General features: G+C 45.0%; 1 protein-coding gene across 2 annotated transcripts in view; it reads left to right on the top strand.

The window, feature by feature from the left end:
* Nucleotides 1-760: 760 nt before the first annotated feature.
* Nucleotides 761-19,131, top strand: part of SLC6A13 (solute carrier family 6 member 13) — a 35,908-nt gene continuing 17,537 nt past the window's right edge. Inside the window, exons 1-3 of one of the 2 annotated variants that reach the window (XM_068969847.1) lie at nt 761-962; nt 15,335-15,469; nt 18,320-18,460. In XM_068969847.1, coding sequence (XP_068825948.1) covers nt 761-962; nt 15,335-15,469; nt 18,320-18,460 — 478 coding nt within the window. The remainder of the gene's footprint in view (nt 963-15,334; nt 15,470-18,319; nt 18,461-19,131) is intronic. The other variant, XM_068969848.1, reaches the window with a different exon arrangement.

Here is a 19,131-nt window from a genome sequence, read left to right as displayed (position 1 = left end):
AGAGAGAAACATCTTGGTGATTATCCTAATTTTCATGCATGCAAATACTTTATAAGGTATTTTTCCCAGCATCATCATGGCATGTGGTCTATTTTGTAACTGTTTGCACTTCACGTTTTGTGAACACCTCTTTGTTTCTTCTGCAGCACAGTTTTTAATGATTATATAGTAGTCCATTGTCTGAGCCATAATTTATTAACCTAGTTACCATATTTGAACATTTATGTGCTTTCTAATTTTTCATTGTTTTAAGCATGAACATCCTCAGTGTTGAATGTTTATACAGAGTCACAGTTATCTCCGTAGGGTAAATTCCCCAAAGGAGAATCAGTGGCTTAAGGATACATACAAATGCCATCCCTTCAACTGTCCTTGAACACGGAATAGAGAGACTGAGGTACATGCTTATGCAGATGAGGCTGGTTGGAGGGTTGCAGAGAGAACTCAGACAGCCTGGGGCAGGTGGGCTCCCCATGTCCACAAGCCCCCACCCGAGGCACCTTCTAGGGGTGCAGAGTCTGTGCCTCGGAGTCAGTGCCTTCTTCCTGGAGCAGAAAGAGAACATATACGCTCAGCCTTTACCAACCAGACATGCCAAGGGGGGTGCGGGTCTGCACACAGCAGCAGGAGTCACTCTCCTCCCCGGCACTTTTCCTTTGGGAATTTGGTGGAAGGGAAGGGGGAAGCTTTCCTTCCAGGCACCGCCCCCCACCCCCGGCCCCCAGCAGTAGCACAGTGCCCTGCTTGTCTTCCAGGGGGAATGGATAGCAGAGTCTCGGGCACCACCAGTAATGGAGAGACCAAACCAGTGTGCCCAGGCGTGGAAAAGGCGGCGGAGGATGGTGCCCTGCAGCGAGGGCAGTGGAGCAACAAGATGGAGTTCGTGCTGTCCGTGGCAGGGGAGATCATCGGGCTGGGTAACGTCTGGAGGTTCCCCTACCTCTGCTACAAAAACGGGGGAGGTGAGTTCACTTGAGGTGGGTGCCTCCTGCCTGGGCAGTGGATGGAGGTTTCCTGCCTCTGTTACAAAAACAGGGGAGGTGAGAGGCACCGCACCCTTCACGCCCGCAAGGCTGTCTCCATCTCCTGCACCTACTGCTCTCTGGGGAGCTCCGTAGGTGCAGAGGATGCTGGAGTTGGGAAAACCCTTAGAAGCCACTCAGGACCCTGCAGGAGAAGCACCTAGACGGGGGTGACGTCCTGGGTGCCCATGGTGGCAGCAGAGAAACACACGTGTGGGCTGGGACCAGATGGATGGGGGTTTGGGTTTTGGCTCTGCTACTCACTCCCTGTGACCTGGAGCAAGCCCTTGGACCTCAGGTGGGCACTGAGAACACAGACGGTTCTTCCTGCCCCTCAAGGTGGTTGTCAGGACTGGAGGTTGTGGGCAAAGGGCCTCAGAATCCATGGCTGTGCTGAGGGCGATGTTGGCACCCAGCTGTCCCGTGGCCTCGAGACTCTGCAACCAGGGCTGCCTGTCCCCAGCCCGTCCCGCCCCGTCCGCCCCCCCAACCACGTGTCACCTTTGATCCCAGTGACTCTTCTTTTATAATTTTCCCACTGAAATATTTGCATGGGGTGGGGGAGCATGGACTCCAGTTCCTTTCTGGATCCTTCCTGCCTCTCAGGCCCTGCAGTGATCCCACTGCCCCCTTAGCAATGCAGGTCACTTTCCCACCATGGACTCTCTTTTAGGCACCCCCGCCCTTGCCAGGTCTCTGGGGAGCCCCTGAGGGATTTCCCAGGTGCTGAAGGCCTCTGGGAAGAGCAGTGGGTTTGGAAGGTCTCCTCGTCGGTGGGTAAAGCTTAGCGGGACTGGGCTCCCAGGTCTGGTTTTGGGGGCAGGATGGGGTTGCAGTCTGGGCTGGAGGAAGGGAAATGCTGAGATAGATCACAGGGAAAGACTGAAGGGGTAGGACTGTGTGGGCCATGAGGTCTTTAGGGCACCCTAATGCAACACTCACCCTTGGTGGGGGCGTGGGAGCCTCCCCGTGCGTGAACCCAGTTGAAGTGTTTTTGGGGAGAGAAAGCCCACAGCACAGAGTAGGGGTGGGAGGTCAGGAGGGAGGAGAATATAGAGAGGCCCTGAGCCCATTCATACTCTCAGGATGGTGGCAGCTGGGCACTGGCCCAGGGACCGGAGGTTAATTTCTATTTTTCCCAGAGCAAGTGGGAGTGGGCCAGTGTGTTCTCCTTCCCCCAGACTCTCTGGCCGGCAGTCTGAAGCTGCAGGACTTTGCTAGGTCGGCTGGCATCTCTAGGGAAGGCAGGAGGTCCCCACCTAGCCCTGGACCCTCCGACAGCTTGTTCAGACTCTTGGGCCTTAGGGTGGTCAGATTCGGCTAGTCTGGGGAGGAGAGGGGGTGGGGAGCTAGGCCAGGCCTGGGGGCTCTGTGTCTGGACCCAGTGACCAGCTTAGCTCCTCACACGGCAAGATTAGGAGGTGAGCTGCTTTCTGCAAGCCGCTCTGGAATGGGACCGCGAGGTCGGCCTGGGAATTAGCAGGACTGGCACGAACAGATGGGGGAGGGATTCTGGGGTCTGTGGGGACCACTGCGCTGAGGAAGGGGGAGCGGGGGCCAGAGCAGGAGCACAGGGTCACCCTGTCTACGGGAGGCGTCCCCCAGTAGGTTTGCGCCTAAACTCTGCTTCGGGGGCCCGTTTAGGTCTGTGTGGCCTGGGGGTGTGTGGCTGTGTCTCAGAAAAGGAAACACAGGCTGGGATCATGACCACAGTCCCTGATTCTTCACTGAAGGAGTCGGGGTGTGGAGGTAGGACTTGGCTGCCTCCTCCCTGGGCAGGGCCCTCCCTCTAGCACGCTGGTCCCCAGGAGCTGTTTTGGGGTCCTGGGACCATCTGCAAAATCCTGACGCCATCGCCCTTCCTCCCACCCCTTCTTCTCCAGTGGGGCACCAGGCCTCAGGCTTCCTCTTCTCTTTCCTTGACGGACAACGGCAGCTGGAGGAAGTGCGCTGAGGGGCTCTGGGGCTGGAGGCTGATGCCCAGCTTTGCTCTGAAGGCCCTGAGTCACGCAGGGCCAGCGGGTGGACATATGGGTGGCGCCTCTACCAGCGTGATGGGGACCTGCCCGGGACCCCCCGGGTCTGTGCAGGGACCCAGACAGGCCAGCTCTTCTGGTTTCTGGTGTTCCCAGAGGCTCACCCTTTCTGTGCTCTTCACCCCTCCTCAGCCCCTCAGAGCATAGACCCCACACTTTGTCTCGTCACCTTGGTCTGGAAGGGACCAGACACCTCCTTGTGACAGGGCCCTTCACTGCCCACATGAGATAGGGTCGGAGGGGGGAGGACAGATGCCTCCTAGGTAGGTTTCATCCCCTCCTCCCAGTTCAGTGTTTTTATTTAAACCCGTGGCCCTCAGATCAGGGCTGGGACTCCCAGGGGATTCGAGGATGGTTCTGAGCAGGTTCTGAGGATGCTGGGGTCGTGGTGTGAACCCCTCAAGGTCACATGTGCTATCAGCCTGCCTCTGCTGGGTGCTTTCTCCAACTTCACAGCTGCAAATAGCTGCTTTTGTGCTTGGAGGGAGGACCTTATCGTTGCTAATGTTTGTTGCTTGGGGAGCTCAGTGAGGAAGACGTCCCCAAAGCATAGCATCAGTTCCAAACTAAAAATGCAAGTGCTGTCTTTGATTCCTTCCAGCTTGGATGTTTGGTAGATCCGATTAGAAGTGAGTCCCAGGGCAGAGGAAAGGCTGAGCTAAGAATATGATGGAGGACAGGTCGACAGTGAAACACAGTAGCTAAAACCAGAGACGCTGAGAAAGCGGTGTGAAGAAACCGAGTCTGGTGGTTGGGACTTGGGCTTTCAATGCAGAGGATGCGGATTCAGTCCCTGGCTGGGGACCCAAGATCCCACATGCCTCATGGTCAAGAAACCAAAACACAGAACAGAAGCAATATTGTAACAAATGCAATAAACACTTAAAAAATGGTCCACATCCAAAAAAAAAAAAAAAAAAAGAACTTAAAATAATATATATATATAATCAGCATCCAACAGAAGACTGGGAAAGAAGGGGTGCTTCTAGGTAACTGTGCTCCTTGCCCAGGCATTGTGGCCAGTCCACCCTGAGCACTTGCCCTCACCTCCTGGCCCCTATGACTTTCTAGAATCAGGCCAACCAATGTAAGTCACCCAACGGTGGTTACACACTGAGAACGCACTACCTGTCAGGAACTACTCTGAGTTGTGGTGATAAAATGGAAACAGAACAGACCGCCTCCCTGTTTTTGTGGGGCTTTCATTCTGGGTGTGGGTGGGGGCAAGACAGACAGTAAACATAGCAAACAAGAAAATGACACAGCGTATCAGAAGTCGCCGAGCATCACTGGAGCAGGGTGGGGCGGCCACACTGGGAACACTTGAGTGACAGCTTCTGGGGTCAGGGGTGAGACCCGGTCTTGGGGATATTGGAGGTGGGGAGTGCATCCTGGGGCAGAGGAAACAAAAGGTTTTAATGGCCTCAGAGAAGGCGGCTGGCTGGTGTGTCTGGGGAGTCAGAGGAGGGGAGTCACTATAGGGGGTGGGTCCTGCAGGGCTTGTCAACCACTGTGGGGTTCGGCTTTCACTCCAGGGCTGGGGAGTCAGGGCAGGAGTTTGAGCAGAGCAGCCAGTCTTACACTTGAACATGATCTCTATATCTGTGGTGCTAAGAACTGATGGCAGAGGCTTCAGGCCGGAAGCAGACCCGTGCCGAGGCTAAGAATCTTGAGGTCTCTTTGCTGTCCTTCTTTCTCACATAACTGCTGACTCTACCTGGATACCCAGATCCTGGTTGCTGCAGAACCCGGGCCTTCAGCTGGAACCTCTCCTGCTCCCTGGACCCTGGGCTACCAGCATTCTGAGATTCCCAACACCCAGGATGCCCGGGGCTGGAGACCCCGAGTGAGACCACAGCAAAATGTGCTACCGCTGGGCCACTCAGAAACCAGGATCTCAGAGGGACGGCTGCGGGGCGGTGGCACAGCCAAGCAAACCCCAGCTCTAGACATCAGGGAGAGGGAGCGCATAGGACGCCTTTGTCACGGGCGTTAGACAGCCCCATTGTGCCCTGAGGATGTCCGTAGATACTAAGGAGCAAACAGAGACAAGGAGCGCGTGTCTTCATGCAAGAGTCATAGTCATGTTATTAGTATGTGATGACTGGTTGCCATTTTTAGTTAGTGACTCAGTGCCAAGTATTGGTTCAGTAGTGCTGATTACAGTGTGTGATAATTCATGAATCCTCACCGCTGTGTTACTCATGTGGAACATTTAACGGTTTGTCTTAAAAAAAAAAAAATGTCACCTGGAGGGACTTCCCTGGTGGTTCAGGAGCTAAGACTCCAAGCTCCCAATGCAGGGGGCCTGAGTTTGATTCCTGGTCAGGGAAATAGATCCCACAAGCTGCAACTAAGACCAAGTCGCCAAGTAAATAAGAAATTTTTTTTTTAAATTGTCACCTGGAACATGACAGGTGACACCACAGAATACGCTCTTACTGAGAAGGATGACTAGCAGAATGGTTCTTTTCCGGGATGGGTGTGTGGTCTCTGGCATCCCATGGGGGATGATGCCAGGACATTTGAAAATTGAGGGAGGAGACTGAGTGGGGGCTTTGGGGGAGCAGGTAACCGTGACTCCATTCTCCTTCTCCAGGACTGGATATGTCTTGCAGGGGTGGTGGGTATGGCTCGGGTGAGGAAACGGGCAGTGTCTCCAGGACTCCCTGGTGGGCACACGGGTCCCTCTTGGGCTCCATCCCTTCTCTAACTCCCTCCCCAGTTTGGGGCCAGTGACTGCCTGGTGGGTGTGGACTTCGTCCCTTACGGCCAGCTGGCCAGCTGCCGAGGTACTCAGGGAGGCAGAGGAGGAGGGGAACAGACTGACCACAAGACCTGGTGCAGTTAAACATTGGCTTGGTTTATTGGGAAACAGCAGGTGGCATAGAGATGCAAGGAGGGGCTTGGAGACTCCTCTCCTGGCCCCCTACTCTCTCTTTGCTCTCTTTATTTGATGTTTCTAACTCTCAGTAGTGATAGTTCATTTCAGCTACTGGATTCTCTCTCCTAATTCCCTCCTCCTGCCCAGCGAGTCTTGGACTGATTTGTGTACTTACTTGCCTGAGTTGTTTATGATCTTTCTTTGCCCTTATAGTCACCAAGCGTCTCCCTCAGTGCTTGAATCATGCGTGGACTACACGCCAAGAGACTTGGAAGGCAGAGAACTGGAGGAGTTGATTCCTCACCACCAACTTTTGTTTTAGCAATTTTAGTATGGTATAATTGGCTTACAATAAATCATACACATTTGAAATGTACAGCTACATAAGATTTGCCATAGGTACACACCTTTGAGACCATCACCACTATCAAGATAATTAACGGGGACTTGCAGGTGATCCAGTGGTTAGGACTCCAAGCTTCCATTGCAGGGGGCACAAGTTTCATCCTTGGCTGGGGAACTAAGATCCCACATGCTTCATGGCATGGCCAAAATATAAACTAAAAGAAAAAAAAAAAAAAAAGATTGTCACTCCCTCAAATTGCTTCCTAACCGTTTCTCCCACCCTCAACCTCTGCAACCCCATCTCAATGCAACCACAAACCTGTTTTGTTTTTTAAAGATTTTTGATGTAGACCATTTTTAAAGTCTTTATTGAATTTGTTACAATATCGCTTGTGGGTTTTTTTTATGTTTTGGTTTTTGGGGGCTGAGAGGCATGTGGAATCTTAACTCTCTAATTAGGAATTGAACCTGCATCTCCTGCTTTAGAAAGTGAAGTCTTAATCAGTGGACCACCAGGGAGGTCTCTGTTTTTGAAAGATGTAACTATTTCCAGCTTTACTGATTTATTTCTGATACATAATATATGTAAGTTTAAGGCATACAACAGTACGATTTGATACAAGTATATATTGCAAAATCATTACCACAATAGGGTTAGTTAAGAATACCACTCCTTCATATCATTACCTTTTCTTGGTGGTGATAGCTTTTAAGATACACACTCTTAAGAACTTTCTAGTATATGAAAAAGTATCATTCACTGTAGTCACCACACTGTACAGTTCTAGCCCCAGGAAATGTTCATCTTATAATGAACTGTGTACCCTTTGAGTATCTCCCCATGTCTCCCACCCCGAGCCTCTGGCAACCACTATTCTACTCTCTGCCTTGATGAATCTGACTATTTTGAGACCCCACATATAAGTGAGAACACACAATATATTTACTTTACTTTCTCTGTATAACTTATGTCACTTAGCATGATACCCTCAAGGTCCATCCATGGTAGCAAAGCATGGAATTTCCTTCTGGCTTATGGCTGAATAATACCCAACTATACGTATAGCATTTTCTTTATCCATGCTGTCCCTGTACACTAGTTTGCGTTTCTTAGACTTATCTATAAATGGAATCATGATTTGGCTTCTTTGACTTAGCATAATTACTTTGAGATTCATCCATCTTTTTCGTTTCTCAGTAGTTCCTCTCTTGTTATTGCTGGATAGTATTGTAGCTCAGTCAGTAAAGAATTCACCTGCAATGCAGGAGACCTGGGTTCAGTTCCTGGGTCAGGAAAATTCCCTGGAGAAGGGAATGGCTACCCATTCCATATTCTTGCCTGGAGAATCCCACAGACAGAGGAGCCTGGCAGGCTACAGTCCATGGGGTCGCAAGAGTCGAACACGACTTAGTGACTAGGTCACCGTTTCGTTAGATGGGTGAACTGCCATTTATCTCTTCTCCTGTTTATGGACATTTGGGTTCTTTCCAGGTTTTAGGTATTACAGACGAATCTGCTAAGAACATTTGTATACAAGTCTTTGTATAAACATATGCTTTCACCTCCCTTGAGTAAACACTTAAGTGTGGAGTGACAGGATTATATGGTAATGCACCTTTACTTTTTAAGTAATTGCCAAATGCTTTTCCAAAACAGTTGTGCCATTTTACATTCCTGCCAATGGTGTATGTGGGTGCCAGCTTTTCCACATCTTCACCAATACTTAGTCTTTTTTTTCTTTTACTTTTTTTGGCTGCTCCACGCACACGCGAGGCTTGTGGGATCTTAGTTTCCTGATCAGAGATGGAACTGCAGTCCTTACGTTGGGAGCATGGAGTCTTAATCACTGAACCACCAGGGAAATTCCTGCTCTGTCTTCTAAATTTTTAGTTGGTGTGTAGCATTACTTCATTATTTAAATTTATAATGACTAATGATATTGAACATCTTTTTATGTGCTTATTTGCAACTCACATATTTTTTTCTTTTTCTTTTTTTTTGGTGAAAACCTGTTCAAATCTTCTGACCATTCGAAAAACAAAGGGTTGTTTGTTTTCTTACCATCTTAGCCACTGGATCACAGGGAAGTCCTTCTTTTCTTTTTAATTACACTTTATTGAGTTATGACTGACTTACAAAAAGCTGTACACATTTAACTTATCAACTCGAGTTTTGAGGTAAACACATACCTGTGAAACCATTCCCACAGTCAATGTCATAAACATATCCATCACCTCCAGAAGTTTCCTTTTGTCCTTTTTTAATTTTTTGTGATAAGAACACAATATAAGATTCATCTTCTTAGCACATTTTTTTAAATTTATTTTTTTCATTGAAGAATAATTGCTTTACAGAATTTTGTTGTTTTCTGTCAAACCTCATCATGAATCAGCCATAGGTATACATATATCCCCTCCCTTTTGAACCGCCCTCCCATCTGCCTCCCTATCCCACCCCACTAGGTTGATACAGAGCCCCTGTTTGAGTTTCCTGAGCCATACAGCAAGTTCCCATTGGCTATCTATTTTACATACGGTCACGTAAGTTTCCATGTCACTCTTTTCATGCCTCTCACTCTCTCCTCCCCTCTCTGCATGTCCATGGGCCTCTTCTCTATGTCTGTTTCTCCACTGCTGCCCTGGAAATAAATTCCTCAGTACCATTTTTCTAGATTCCATTTATATGCATTAGAATACAATATTTATCTTTCTCTTTCTGACTCACTTCACTCTGTATAATAGGTTCTAGGTTCATCCACCTCATCAGAACTGACTCAAATGTGGTCCTTTTTATGGCTGAGTAATACTCCATTGTGTGTATATACCACAGCTTCTATATCCCTTTATCTGTTGATGGACATCTAGGTTGCTTTCATGTTCTAGCTATTGTAAATGGTGCTGCAGTGAACAATGGGATGTGTGTGTCTTTTTCAATTTTGGTTTCCTTGGGGTATATGCCTAGGAGTGGGATTGCTGGGTCATATGGTGGTTTTATTCCTAGCTTTTAAGGAATTTCTATACTGTCTTCCATAGTGGCTGTGAAGGAAAGTTGCATGGCTCGAGGTAGCCTGGAGTTAAAACCCCCCTCCAGATCCTTCCCACCATTCTATGCAAAACAAAGAACTTTCTCACCGGAAATAAAAATGGACATTAGGTTGATTACAACCAGCTCCCAGCCAGTCCAGCCTCTGGCCAATCTCCAAAATTCCTTTCCCCAGCCGTTGAAGAGATGACTACTCAGAACAACCTTGGGGAAGAACAGACCCCCTTAAGACAGTAACTTTGCACATACATGCCTGTATATACTTACTCATTTCTTAGGTTAGTGCAGCAGCTCGCTAATCTGACTGCTGCCCCTTCTCACCTCATTAAAGGTCATCTGTTCCTGTAAAGTGCCTGTCTCGTTCTTTTTCTGAACCTCGCCTTCTCTAATTCTCTTAACCAACAGGCTGTATCAATTTACATTCCCACCAACACTGCAAGAGCATTCCCTTTTCTCCACACCCTCTCCAGCATTTATTGTTTGTAGACTTTTTGATGATGGCCTTTCTGGTTGGTGTGAGGTGATATCTGATTGTGGTTTTGATTTGCATTTCTCTAGTAATGAGCTATGTTGAGAATCTTTTCATGTGTTTGTTAGCCATCTGTATCTCTTCTTCAGAGAAATGTCTGTTTAGGTCTTTCCCCCACTTTTTGATTGGGTTGTTTGTTTTTCTGGCATTGAGTTGTATGAGCTGCTTGTATATTTTGGAAATTAATCCTTTGTCAGTTGTTTCATTTGTTATTATTTTCTCCCATTCTGAGGGCTGTCTTTTCACCTTGCTTATAGCTTCCTTTGCTGCGCAAAAGCTTTTAAGTTTAATCAGATCCTACTTGTTTACTTTTGTTTTTATTTCCGTTACTCTAGGAGGTGGGTCATAGAGGATCTTGCTTTGATTTATGTCATCGAGTGTTCTGCCTATGTTGTCCTCTAAGAGTTTTATAGTTTCTGGTCTTACATTTAGGTCTTTAATCCATTTTGAGTTTATCTTTGTGTATGGTGTTAGAAAGTGTTCTAATTTCATTCTTTCACATGTAGCTGTCCAGTTTTTCAGCACCATTTATTGAAGAGGCTGTCTTTGCCCTATTGTATATTCTTGCCTCCTTTGTCAAAAATAAGGTACCCATAGGTGCATGGGTTTATTTCTGGGTTTTCTATCTTGTTCCATTGGTCTATATTTCTGTTTCTGTGCCAGTACCATACTGTGTTGATGACTGTAGCTTTGTAGTATAGTCTGAAGAAAGGAAAATTTATTACTCCACTTCCATTCTTCAAGACTGCTTTAGCTATTCAGGGTCTTTTGTTTTTCCATATGAATTGTGAAATTTGTTGTTCTAGTTCTATGAAAAATGCTATTGGTAATTTGATAGGGATCGCATTGAATCTGTAGATTGCATTTGGTAGTGTAGTCATTTTCACAATATTTAAGGAACATGGAATATCCTACCCAGGAACATGGACTATCTCCCCATCTGCTTATTTCAGCTTTGATTTCTTTCACCAGTGTCTTATAATTTTCTGTGTACAGTTCTTTTGTCTCCTTAGGTAAGTTTACTCTTAGATATTTAATTATTTTTGTTGCAGTGGTGAATGGGATTGATTCCTTAATTTCTCTTTCTGATTTTTCACTGTCAGTATATAGAAATGCAAGTAAGTGATTTCTGTGTATTGATTTTGTATCCTGCAACTTTGCTAAATTCACTGATTAGCTCTAATTTTTAGATACTATCTTTAGGGTTTTCTATGTACAGTATCATGTCATCTGCAAACAGTGGGAGCTTTACTTCTTTTCCAATCTGGATTCATTTTATTTCTTTTTCTTCTCTGATGGCTGTAGCTATGACTTCCAGAACTATGTTGAATAATAGTGATGAAAGTGGACACCCCTGTCTTGTTCCTGATCTTAGGGGAGATACTTTCAGTTTTTCACCACTGAGAACAATGTTTTCTGTAGGCTTATCATATACGGCCATTACTATGTTGAGGTAGGTTCCTTCTGTGCCCATTTTTTTTGAAAAGTTTTAATCATAAATGGGTGCTGAATTTTGTCAATGGCTTTTTCTGCATCTATTGAGATTATCATATGATTTTTATCTTTCAATTTGTTAATATGGTATATCACATTGATTGATTTGTGTATATTGAAGAATCCTTGCGTCCCTGGAATAAACCCAACTTGATCATAGTGTATGAGCTTTTTGATGTGTTGCTGAATTCTGTTTGCTAAAATTTTGTTGCAGATTTTGCATCTATGTTCATCAGTGATATTAGCCTGTAGTTTTCTTTTTGTGTGTTGTCTTTGTCTGGTTTTGGTATCAGGGTGATGGTGGACTCATAGAATGAATTTGGAAGTGTTCCTTCTTCTGCAATTTTTTGAAAGCATTTTAGGAGGATGGGCATTAGCTTTTCTCTAAATGTTTGATAGAATTCTCCTGTGAAGCCATTTGGTCCTGGGCTTTTGATTTTGGGGGGAGATTTTTGATCATAGCTTCAATTTTAGTGTTTGTAGTTGTGTTGTTCATAATTTCTATTTCTTCCTGGTTCAGTCTTGGAAGGGTGAACTTTTCGAAGAATCTCTCCATTTCTCCCAGGTTACCCATTTTACTGCCATATAGTTGTTCACAATAGTCTCTAATACTACTCTGTATTTCTGCATTGTCTGTTGTGACCCCTCCTTTTTCATTTCTAATGTTGTTGATTTGATTCTTCCTTTTTTCTTGATGAGTCTGGCTAGAGGTTTGTCAATTTTGTTTATCTTCTCAAAGAACCGGATTTTAGTTTTATTAATTTTTATTATTGTTTCTTTCATTTATTTTTCAATTATTTCTGCTTGGATCTTTATGATTTCTTTCCTTCTACTAATTTTGTTTTGTTTTTTGTTTTTCTTTTTCCAGATGTTTTAGGTGTGAAGTTAGGTTGTCTGTTTGATGTTTTTATTGTTTCTTGAGGTAGGATTGTATTGCTATAATCTTTCCTCTTAGAACTGCTTTTGTTGCATCCCATAGGTTTTGAGTTGTCGTGTTTTCATTGTCCTTTGTTTCTAGAAATGTTTTGATTTCCCTTTTGATTTCTTCAGTAACCTGTTGGTTATTTAGAAACCAACACATGTTTGACCTCCATGTGTTTGTGTTTCTTACAGTTTTTTCTTCTAATTGATATCTAGTCTCATAGTGTTGTGGTCAGAGAAGATGCTTGATATGATTTCAATTTTCTTAAATTTACCGAGGTTTGATTTGTGACCCAAGATGTGATCTATCCTGGAGAATGTTCCACATGCACTTGAGAAGGAGGTGTATTCCTCTGCATTTGGATGGAATGTCCTGAAGATATCAATGAGATCCATTTCATCTAATGTATCATTTAAGACTTGTGTTTCCTTATTAATTTTCTGTTTTGATGATCTGTCCTTTGGTGTGAGTGGGGTGTCAGTCTCCTACTATTATTGTGGTACTGTCAATTTCTCCTTTTATGTCTGTTACTGTTTGTCTTATGTATAGAGGTGCTCCTATGCTGGGTGCATAGGTATTTACAATTGTTATGTCTTCCTCTTGGATTGATCCCTGGGTCATTATGTAGTGTCCTTCCTTATCTCTTGTAATCTTCGTTATGTTAAGGTCTATTTTGTCTGATATGAGGATTGCTACTCCAGCTTTCTTTTGCATCCCATTTGCATGGAATATATTTTTCCATCCTCTTACTTTCAGTCTATATGTGTCTTTAGGTCTGAAGTGGGTTTCTTGTAGACAGCATATATATGGGCCTTTTTTTTTTTATCCATTCAGCCAGTCTGTGTCTTTTGGTTGGAGCATTAATCCATTTACATTTAAAGTAATTATTGATATATATGTTCCTATTGCCATTTTCTTAATTGTTTGGTGTTGATTTTGTAGATTTTTTTCTTCTGTTGTATTTCTTGACTATATAAGTTCTTTTAATATTTGTTGTAAAGCTGGTTTGATGGTACTGAATCCTCTTAATTATTGCTTGTCTGAAAAGCTTTCTGTTTCTCCATCAATTTTGAATGAGATCCTTGCCAGGTACAGTAATCTTGGTTGTAGATTTTTCCCTTTCAGTACTTTAAATATATCCTGCCATTCCTTTCTGGCCTACAGAGTTTCTGCTGAAAGATCAGCTGTTAAGCATTTGGGGTTTCCTTGTATGTTGCTTGTTGCCTCTTCCTTGCTGCTTTTAACATTCTTTCTTTGAGTTTAGTCTTTGTTAGTTTGATTAGTATGTGCCTTGGCATGTTTCTCCTTGGGTTTATCCTGTATGGGACTCTTTGTGCCTCTTGGACTTCATTGACTATTTCCTTTTCCATGTTGGGAAAACTTTCAACTATAATCTCTTCAAAAATTTTCTCATGTCCTTTCTTTTTCTCTTCTTCTTCTTCTGAGACCCTTATAATTTGAATGTTGGTGTGTTTGATATTGTCCCAGAGGTGTCTGAGACTATCCTCCGTTCTTTTCATTCTTTTGACTTTATTCTACTCTTCAGAAGTTATTGCCACCATTTTATCTTCCAGTTCACTGAGTCATTCTTCTGCTTCAGATATTCTGCTATTGATTCCTTCCAGAGTATTTTTAATTTCAGTAATTGTGTTGTTTGTATGTTTATTCTTCAATTCTTCTAGGTCTTCGTTGATTGATTCTTGCATTTTCTCCATTTTGTTTTCAAGGTTTTTGATCATCTTTGCTGTCATTATTCTGAATTCTTTTCAGGTAGTTTGCCCATTTCCTCTCCATTTATGTGGAGTTCTGTGTTTCTAGTTTGTTCCTTCATTTGTGTAGTGTTTCTCTGCCTTTTCATTATTTTTTTTAACTTATTGTGCTTGAGGTCTCCTTTTCCCAGCCTTCAAGGTTGTTGTATTCCTGGGGTAAACCCCACTATGTAATGTATTATCTTTTTATTAATGCATGTTGTTGAATCTGATTTGCTAAAAATTTTTTAGAATTTTGCATCTATGTTCATCAAATTTGACCTATAGTTTTCTTTTCTTGTCTTTGCCTGCTTTTCTTATCAGGGTAATGCTAGCTTTGTAGAATCAGTTGGAAAGAATTCCTTTTACATTCTCTGGAAGAGTTTCTATAAAACTGGGATTATTTCTTCTTAAACGTTTGGAATGTCCCCTGCATAAGCACCACTGGATTCAATCCTTTTGAGAGATAGTTTCCCTTCCCTGGGTGATTTCCTCACACATATCTATTGACCAGTACTCAGCTGCAAGCTAGTAGGGGACCCTCTGCAGATATTTGGGTCTCTCTATGCACATTTTTTTTTCTTTTTTGTCTGTGATGAGTCTTCACTGTAGTGCTCAGGCCCTCTAGTCATGGTGTGCTTAGCTGCCCCCAAGGCATGAGAGATAATAGTTCCCCGATGAGGGATTGAACCTGAGTCCCCTGCATTGGCAGGCTGATTCTTGACCGCTGGACCACTGGGGAAGTCCCTCTCTGTGCACATCTCTGCTCCCTGGGACTCTGTCCTATGAACTCCCTGCCCTGATGCCAGCAGATAGAGGTCTAGGGTGGAGAAAATGCCAGCGTTTCTGGAGTCAGTAGACTTGTCTCAGCCAATGACTGTGAAAACAGAAAGGATTACTAAAAGGAAGTTTGACTGCAGTCTGCTAAAAATCCCTCTCTGACATCGAGAGCAATCATTTCTTTGACACATGCTGGACTGTGGGCTCTGTGAATGCTCGTGGTTTCTGGGATTCCAGGAGCTCCTTCGATGGCCACAGGTTAAGTGTTTTTTAGGCGATAGCTGAAGTTGATGGGAAGTACACCTTGGTAAGTATAGACGGAAATTTCAGAGTGAAGAAAGGGACTGGCCAGTCCTAAGTAACTTGGTGACAGTTGACCTCTGCCTGGTTCCAGACATCTAGACCAGTGTTCCCAGGCTTTCACAGCACCCCCCCGACCCCCGCCTTGGAAGCAGCGGTGGTGGGAGGAGCTGGACTTGGACCACAAGAAGGCTACTGCCAAGGAACACACAGCCTGTTTCCCACCTGCAGGTGCCTTCTTCATCCCCTACCTCATCTTCCTCTTTACCTGCGGCATTCCTGTCTTCCTCCTGGAGACGGCGCTGGGCCAGTACACCAGTCAGGGGGGCATCACAGCCTGGAGGAAGATCTGCCCCATCTTTGAGGGTGAGTCGTCGTGCCTGACACCAGAGTCTCTGCACCAGGTTATAAACTGCATTTGGAATAACTGGGGGGGGGGGTTCAGCGGCAGTGCTAATGGAGATAAGCTCCTGGGTCTTTATGGTAAACCTTCCACTTGTGGCTCAGTGGGCATGAGTTTGAGCAAGCTCAGGGAGAGAGTGAAGGACAGGGAAGCCTTGCATACTGCTGTTCATGGGGTCACAGTCGGACACAACTGAGTAACTGAAGAACTCCACTTGTGGGCCCAAGACAGAACTAGTCACTCAGCCCAGCAGAGGATGGAGGAGAAGACGGGGTTGAGGGTGGCACAAAGGCTTTAGCTAACAAGTAGAGTGCAAAGCTATTTTAGCTGTACCTGTATGTATTTTGCAATACATACAAATAATTTTGTGTTTTTAAAAACATATTTATTCAATGGAAAGCATTTAAAAAGAGATTTTTTTGTTTGTTTTTTAATTCGTTTTTAGTTTGGGGATTTTTTTTTTTTGGCTGTGCCATGCAGCTTGTGGCGTTTTAGTTCCCCAACCAGGGATTGAGCCCAGGCTCTTGGCAGTGAGAGTACAGAGTCCTAACCACCGGACAGTCAAGGAAATCTCTAAAAAGAATTTTAATGAGAAAAAAAATCCATTAATAATTCTACTATCTTTCGACTTTCTTGGTGGTCCAGTGATTAAGTAGACTCCACACTTCCACTGCTGGGGGCCTGGGTTCAATCCCTGGTTGGGGAACTAAGATACCACAAGCCTCAAGGCACCGCCAAAATAAATAAATAAATAATTCTACTATCTTGACATAGTAGTTATTTAGGGTGTTTTAATATTCCTCTCCCTTTAGGATTTTCTTTACATTTCTATTTTGAAATAATTGTATGTTCACAGAAAGTTGCAAAAGTAGCCCAGGAGTGTCATGTGTACCCATCAGCCAGTTTTCCTTCATGGTAAAAATTATATATAGCTATGGAACAATGTCAAAACCTGGAAATGGACATTGCTACCAACCACAGACTTTGTTCAGGTTTCACCTGTTTCCATGCACTCGCTTGTGTGAGGGTATGTATGTGTAATTGTGTGTAATTATATCACTTGTGTGGATGTGTGTGACTACCACCACTGTTCCATGACTACAAAGGCCTCCACTCCACTGCCCCTTTACAGTCGCTTTCACCCCCTCCCTGCCCTCATCCCTAACCTCTGACAACCATCCATCTGTTCTCTATCTCTGTGATTCTGTCATTGGGTAGCGCTGTATAAATGGAGTCATGCAGTGTGTGACTTTTGAGATCCACCGTTTCACTCAGCATCATGCCCTGGAGATAAACCCAGATTGCTCTGGTATCAACGCTCACGCGCGCGTGAGTGCATGCATGTGTGTGTGTGTGTGTGTGTGCTAAGTCACTTCACTTGTTTCCGACTCTGTGACCCCATGGACTAGCCCCTCCAGGCTCCTCAGTCCATGGGATTCTCCAGGCAAGAATACTGGAGTGGGTTGCTGTGCCCTCCTCCAGGGGCTCTTCCCGACCCAAGGGTCAAACCCGAGTCTCTTACATCTCCTGCATTGGCAGGCGGGTTCTTTACCACTAGCGCCACCTGGGAAGCTCCTGGTATCGGTGGTTCATTCCTTTTTATTACTGAGCCGTATTCCATGGCATGGATGAATGTACTACGATTTATTTAACCATTCACCCATTGAAGAACATTTGGGTTGTTTGTAGTTTGGAGAGATTTATTTCACTATTTCTTTCTCTATATTAAAATTTATGTATCTATTAGTTTGAAATAAACAGTTTTTTCTTCATTTTTCTTTTTTTGTTTTTATTTTTAAGAATTTTTTCTTACTTATTTGTGTTTCTGTTTTAGTTAGTGTTATTTTCCATTTTCTACACAGCAATCATTGAGTTGCATAAACTTTCATCAGATGCATATATCAAAATTTATGCTTATTTTTGATCACTTATAAAATTGTTATACCCTGCTATCATGTACCTTGGTAGAAATAGCCCCCCTCTTTTTGAAATTATTTCTTTGGGATAAATTCCCAAGTTCAGAATCACAGGATCAAATGGACAACCAAGTTGATGTCTCTTGATCTGGCTTATGAAAGTGTTATACTGACGTACAGTCACTGAACTTGAGTAAGGACTTTCTCCCATATCTTTAACAGCTCTGAGTTATGACCCTAGTTCCCAAACTTGTTGGAACATTGGAAATACCCCAGGACCTTCAAAACATCTTGAGGCCTGTACCCCACCCCCAGAGGTTGTGATTAAATTGGTCTGGCATCTAGACTGGGCTTTGGAATTTTAAAAATATCTCCAGGTAATTCACCTAATATGTGGACAAGTTTGGAACTCACCAAGTGACAGCATCTGTAGAAATGTTCGGTGTGTTATGGATGCAGAATGTTACCCCCTCCTCGTTTCAGTGTGCACACCTAGGATGAGGGAGCATGAGGGCATTTTGAGGACGTTCATTCACTACGTGCACTTGCTCCCCGGTGAACTGTCTCGTCCTGCTCTTAGCACGTTTTTATATTTCAGAAATAGATCAGATGAATTCCAGGGAACATAAGCTGTTGGAATCTCGGAGTTAGACTTACACGTGCATAAAATAACTTGGAATTAGAACCAGTGAAGTTTCAGCACCGAGACTGATGCGAGTTCACGGGAAGCAGGGCAGGGCAGCAGGGCTAGGGAGGAGAGCAGGAAGCCCGGGTCCCGAATCCCACGTCTTAGGACCCTCCCAGTGGAGCACAGACCCCCTCCCGAGCAGGGGTGGGCAGGAGAGTGAGACACCTGCCCGGTGCCCCAGCGCAGTCTGCCCTCCCCGCCCCCTCCAGGCATCGGCTACGCCTCCCAGATGATCGTCACCCTCCTCAACACCTACTACATCATCGTCCTGGCCTGGGCCCTCTTCTACCTCTTCAGCAGCTTTACCGTCGACCTGCCCTGGGGGAGCTGCCGCCACGACTGGAACACGGGTGAGGTCACCCCCTCCTGCTTGGCCGCGGTGACCCGGGAGAGGGATCGTCCCTGTACCCTGGGACCTGGGCCCCCCGCCCCGCCCCTTACTTGGGATGCTCTAGAAGTCTTCCAAGGACATCACGGAGGTCTTACACCAAAGATAAGAGCGAGAATCCACCAGCATCACAGGGAAAATGTCACAGGCCTTTTTTTAAAAAGCAATTTTACTTATTTATTGTTTGCTTGTGCTGGGTCTTTGCTGCTGCGAGCGCTTTTCTCTCATGGTGAGCTGTGGCTACCCTCTAGTTCTGGTGCCTGGGTTTCTCACTGCGGTGGCTTCTCTTGCTGGGAGCACGGGCTCTAGGCACACAGGCTTTGGTAGCTGCAGCACCTGGGCTGGGTAGTTTCGGCTTCCGGTTTGCAGAGCACAGGCTCTGTAGTCGTGACACACAGGCTTAGTTGTTCTTCAGCACGCAGGATCATCCCGACTCGGGGATCAAACCCACGATCCGCTGAGCCACCAGAAAAGCCCTGCAGACTTTGTAAAAAATTCATGGGTTCCATCAAACACATTATAAATGCATGTATTATGAAGACAGAACTGACTTCTTTTTGTGCAGTTTAGCCCTTTATGTGATCTAAGGCATGGTTAGTTTGATATATGTATATATTGTACACAATACATATA

Source organism: Capricornis sumatraensis, chromosome 4 (assembly GCF_032405125.1).
Source record: "Capricornis sumatraensis isolate serow.1 chromosome 4, serow.2, whole genome shotgun sequence".
NCBI lineage: Eukaryota > Metazoa > Chordata > Mammalia > Artiodactyla > Bovidae > Capricornis > Capricornis sumatraensis.
This window is presented reverse-complemented; position numbering and strand designations above follow the sequence as displayed.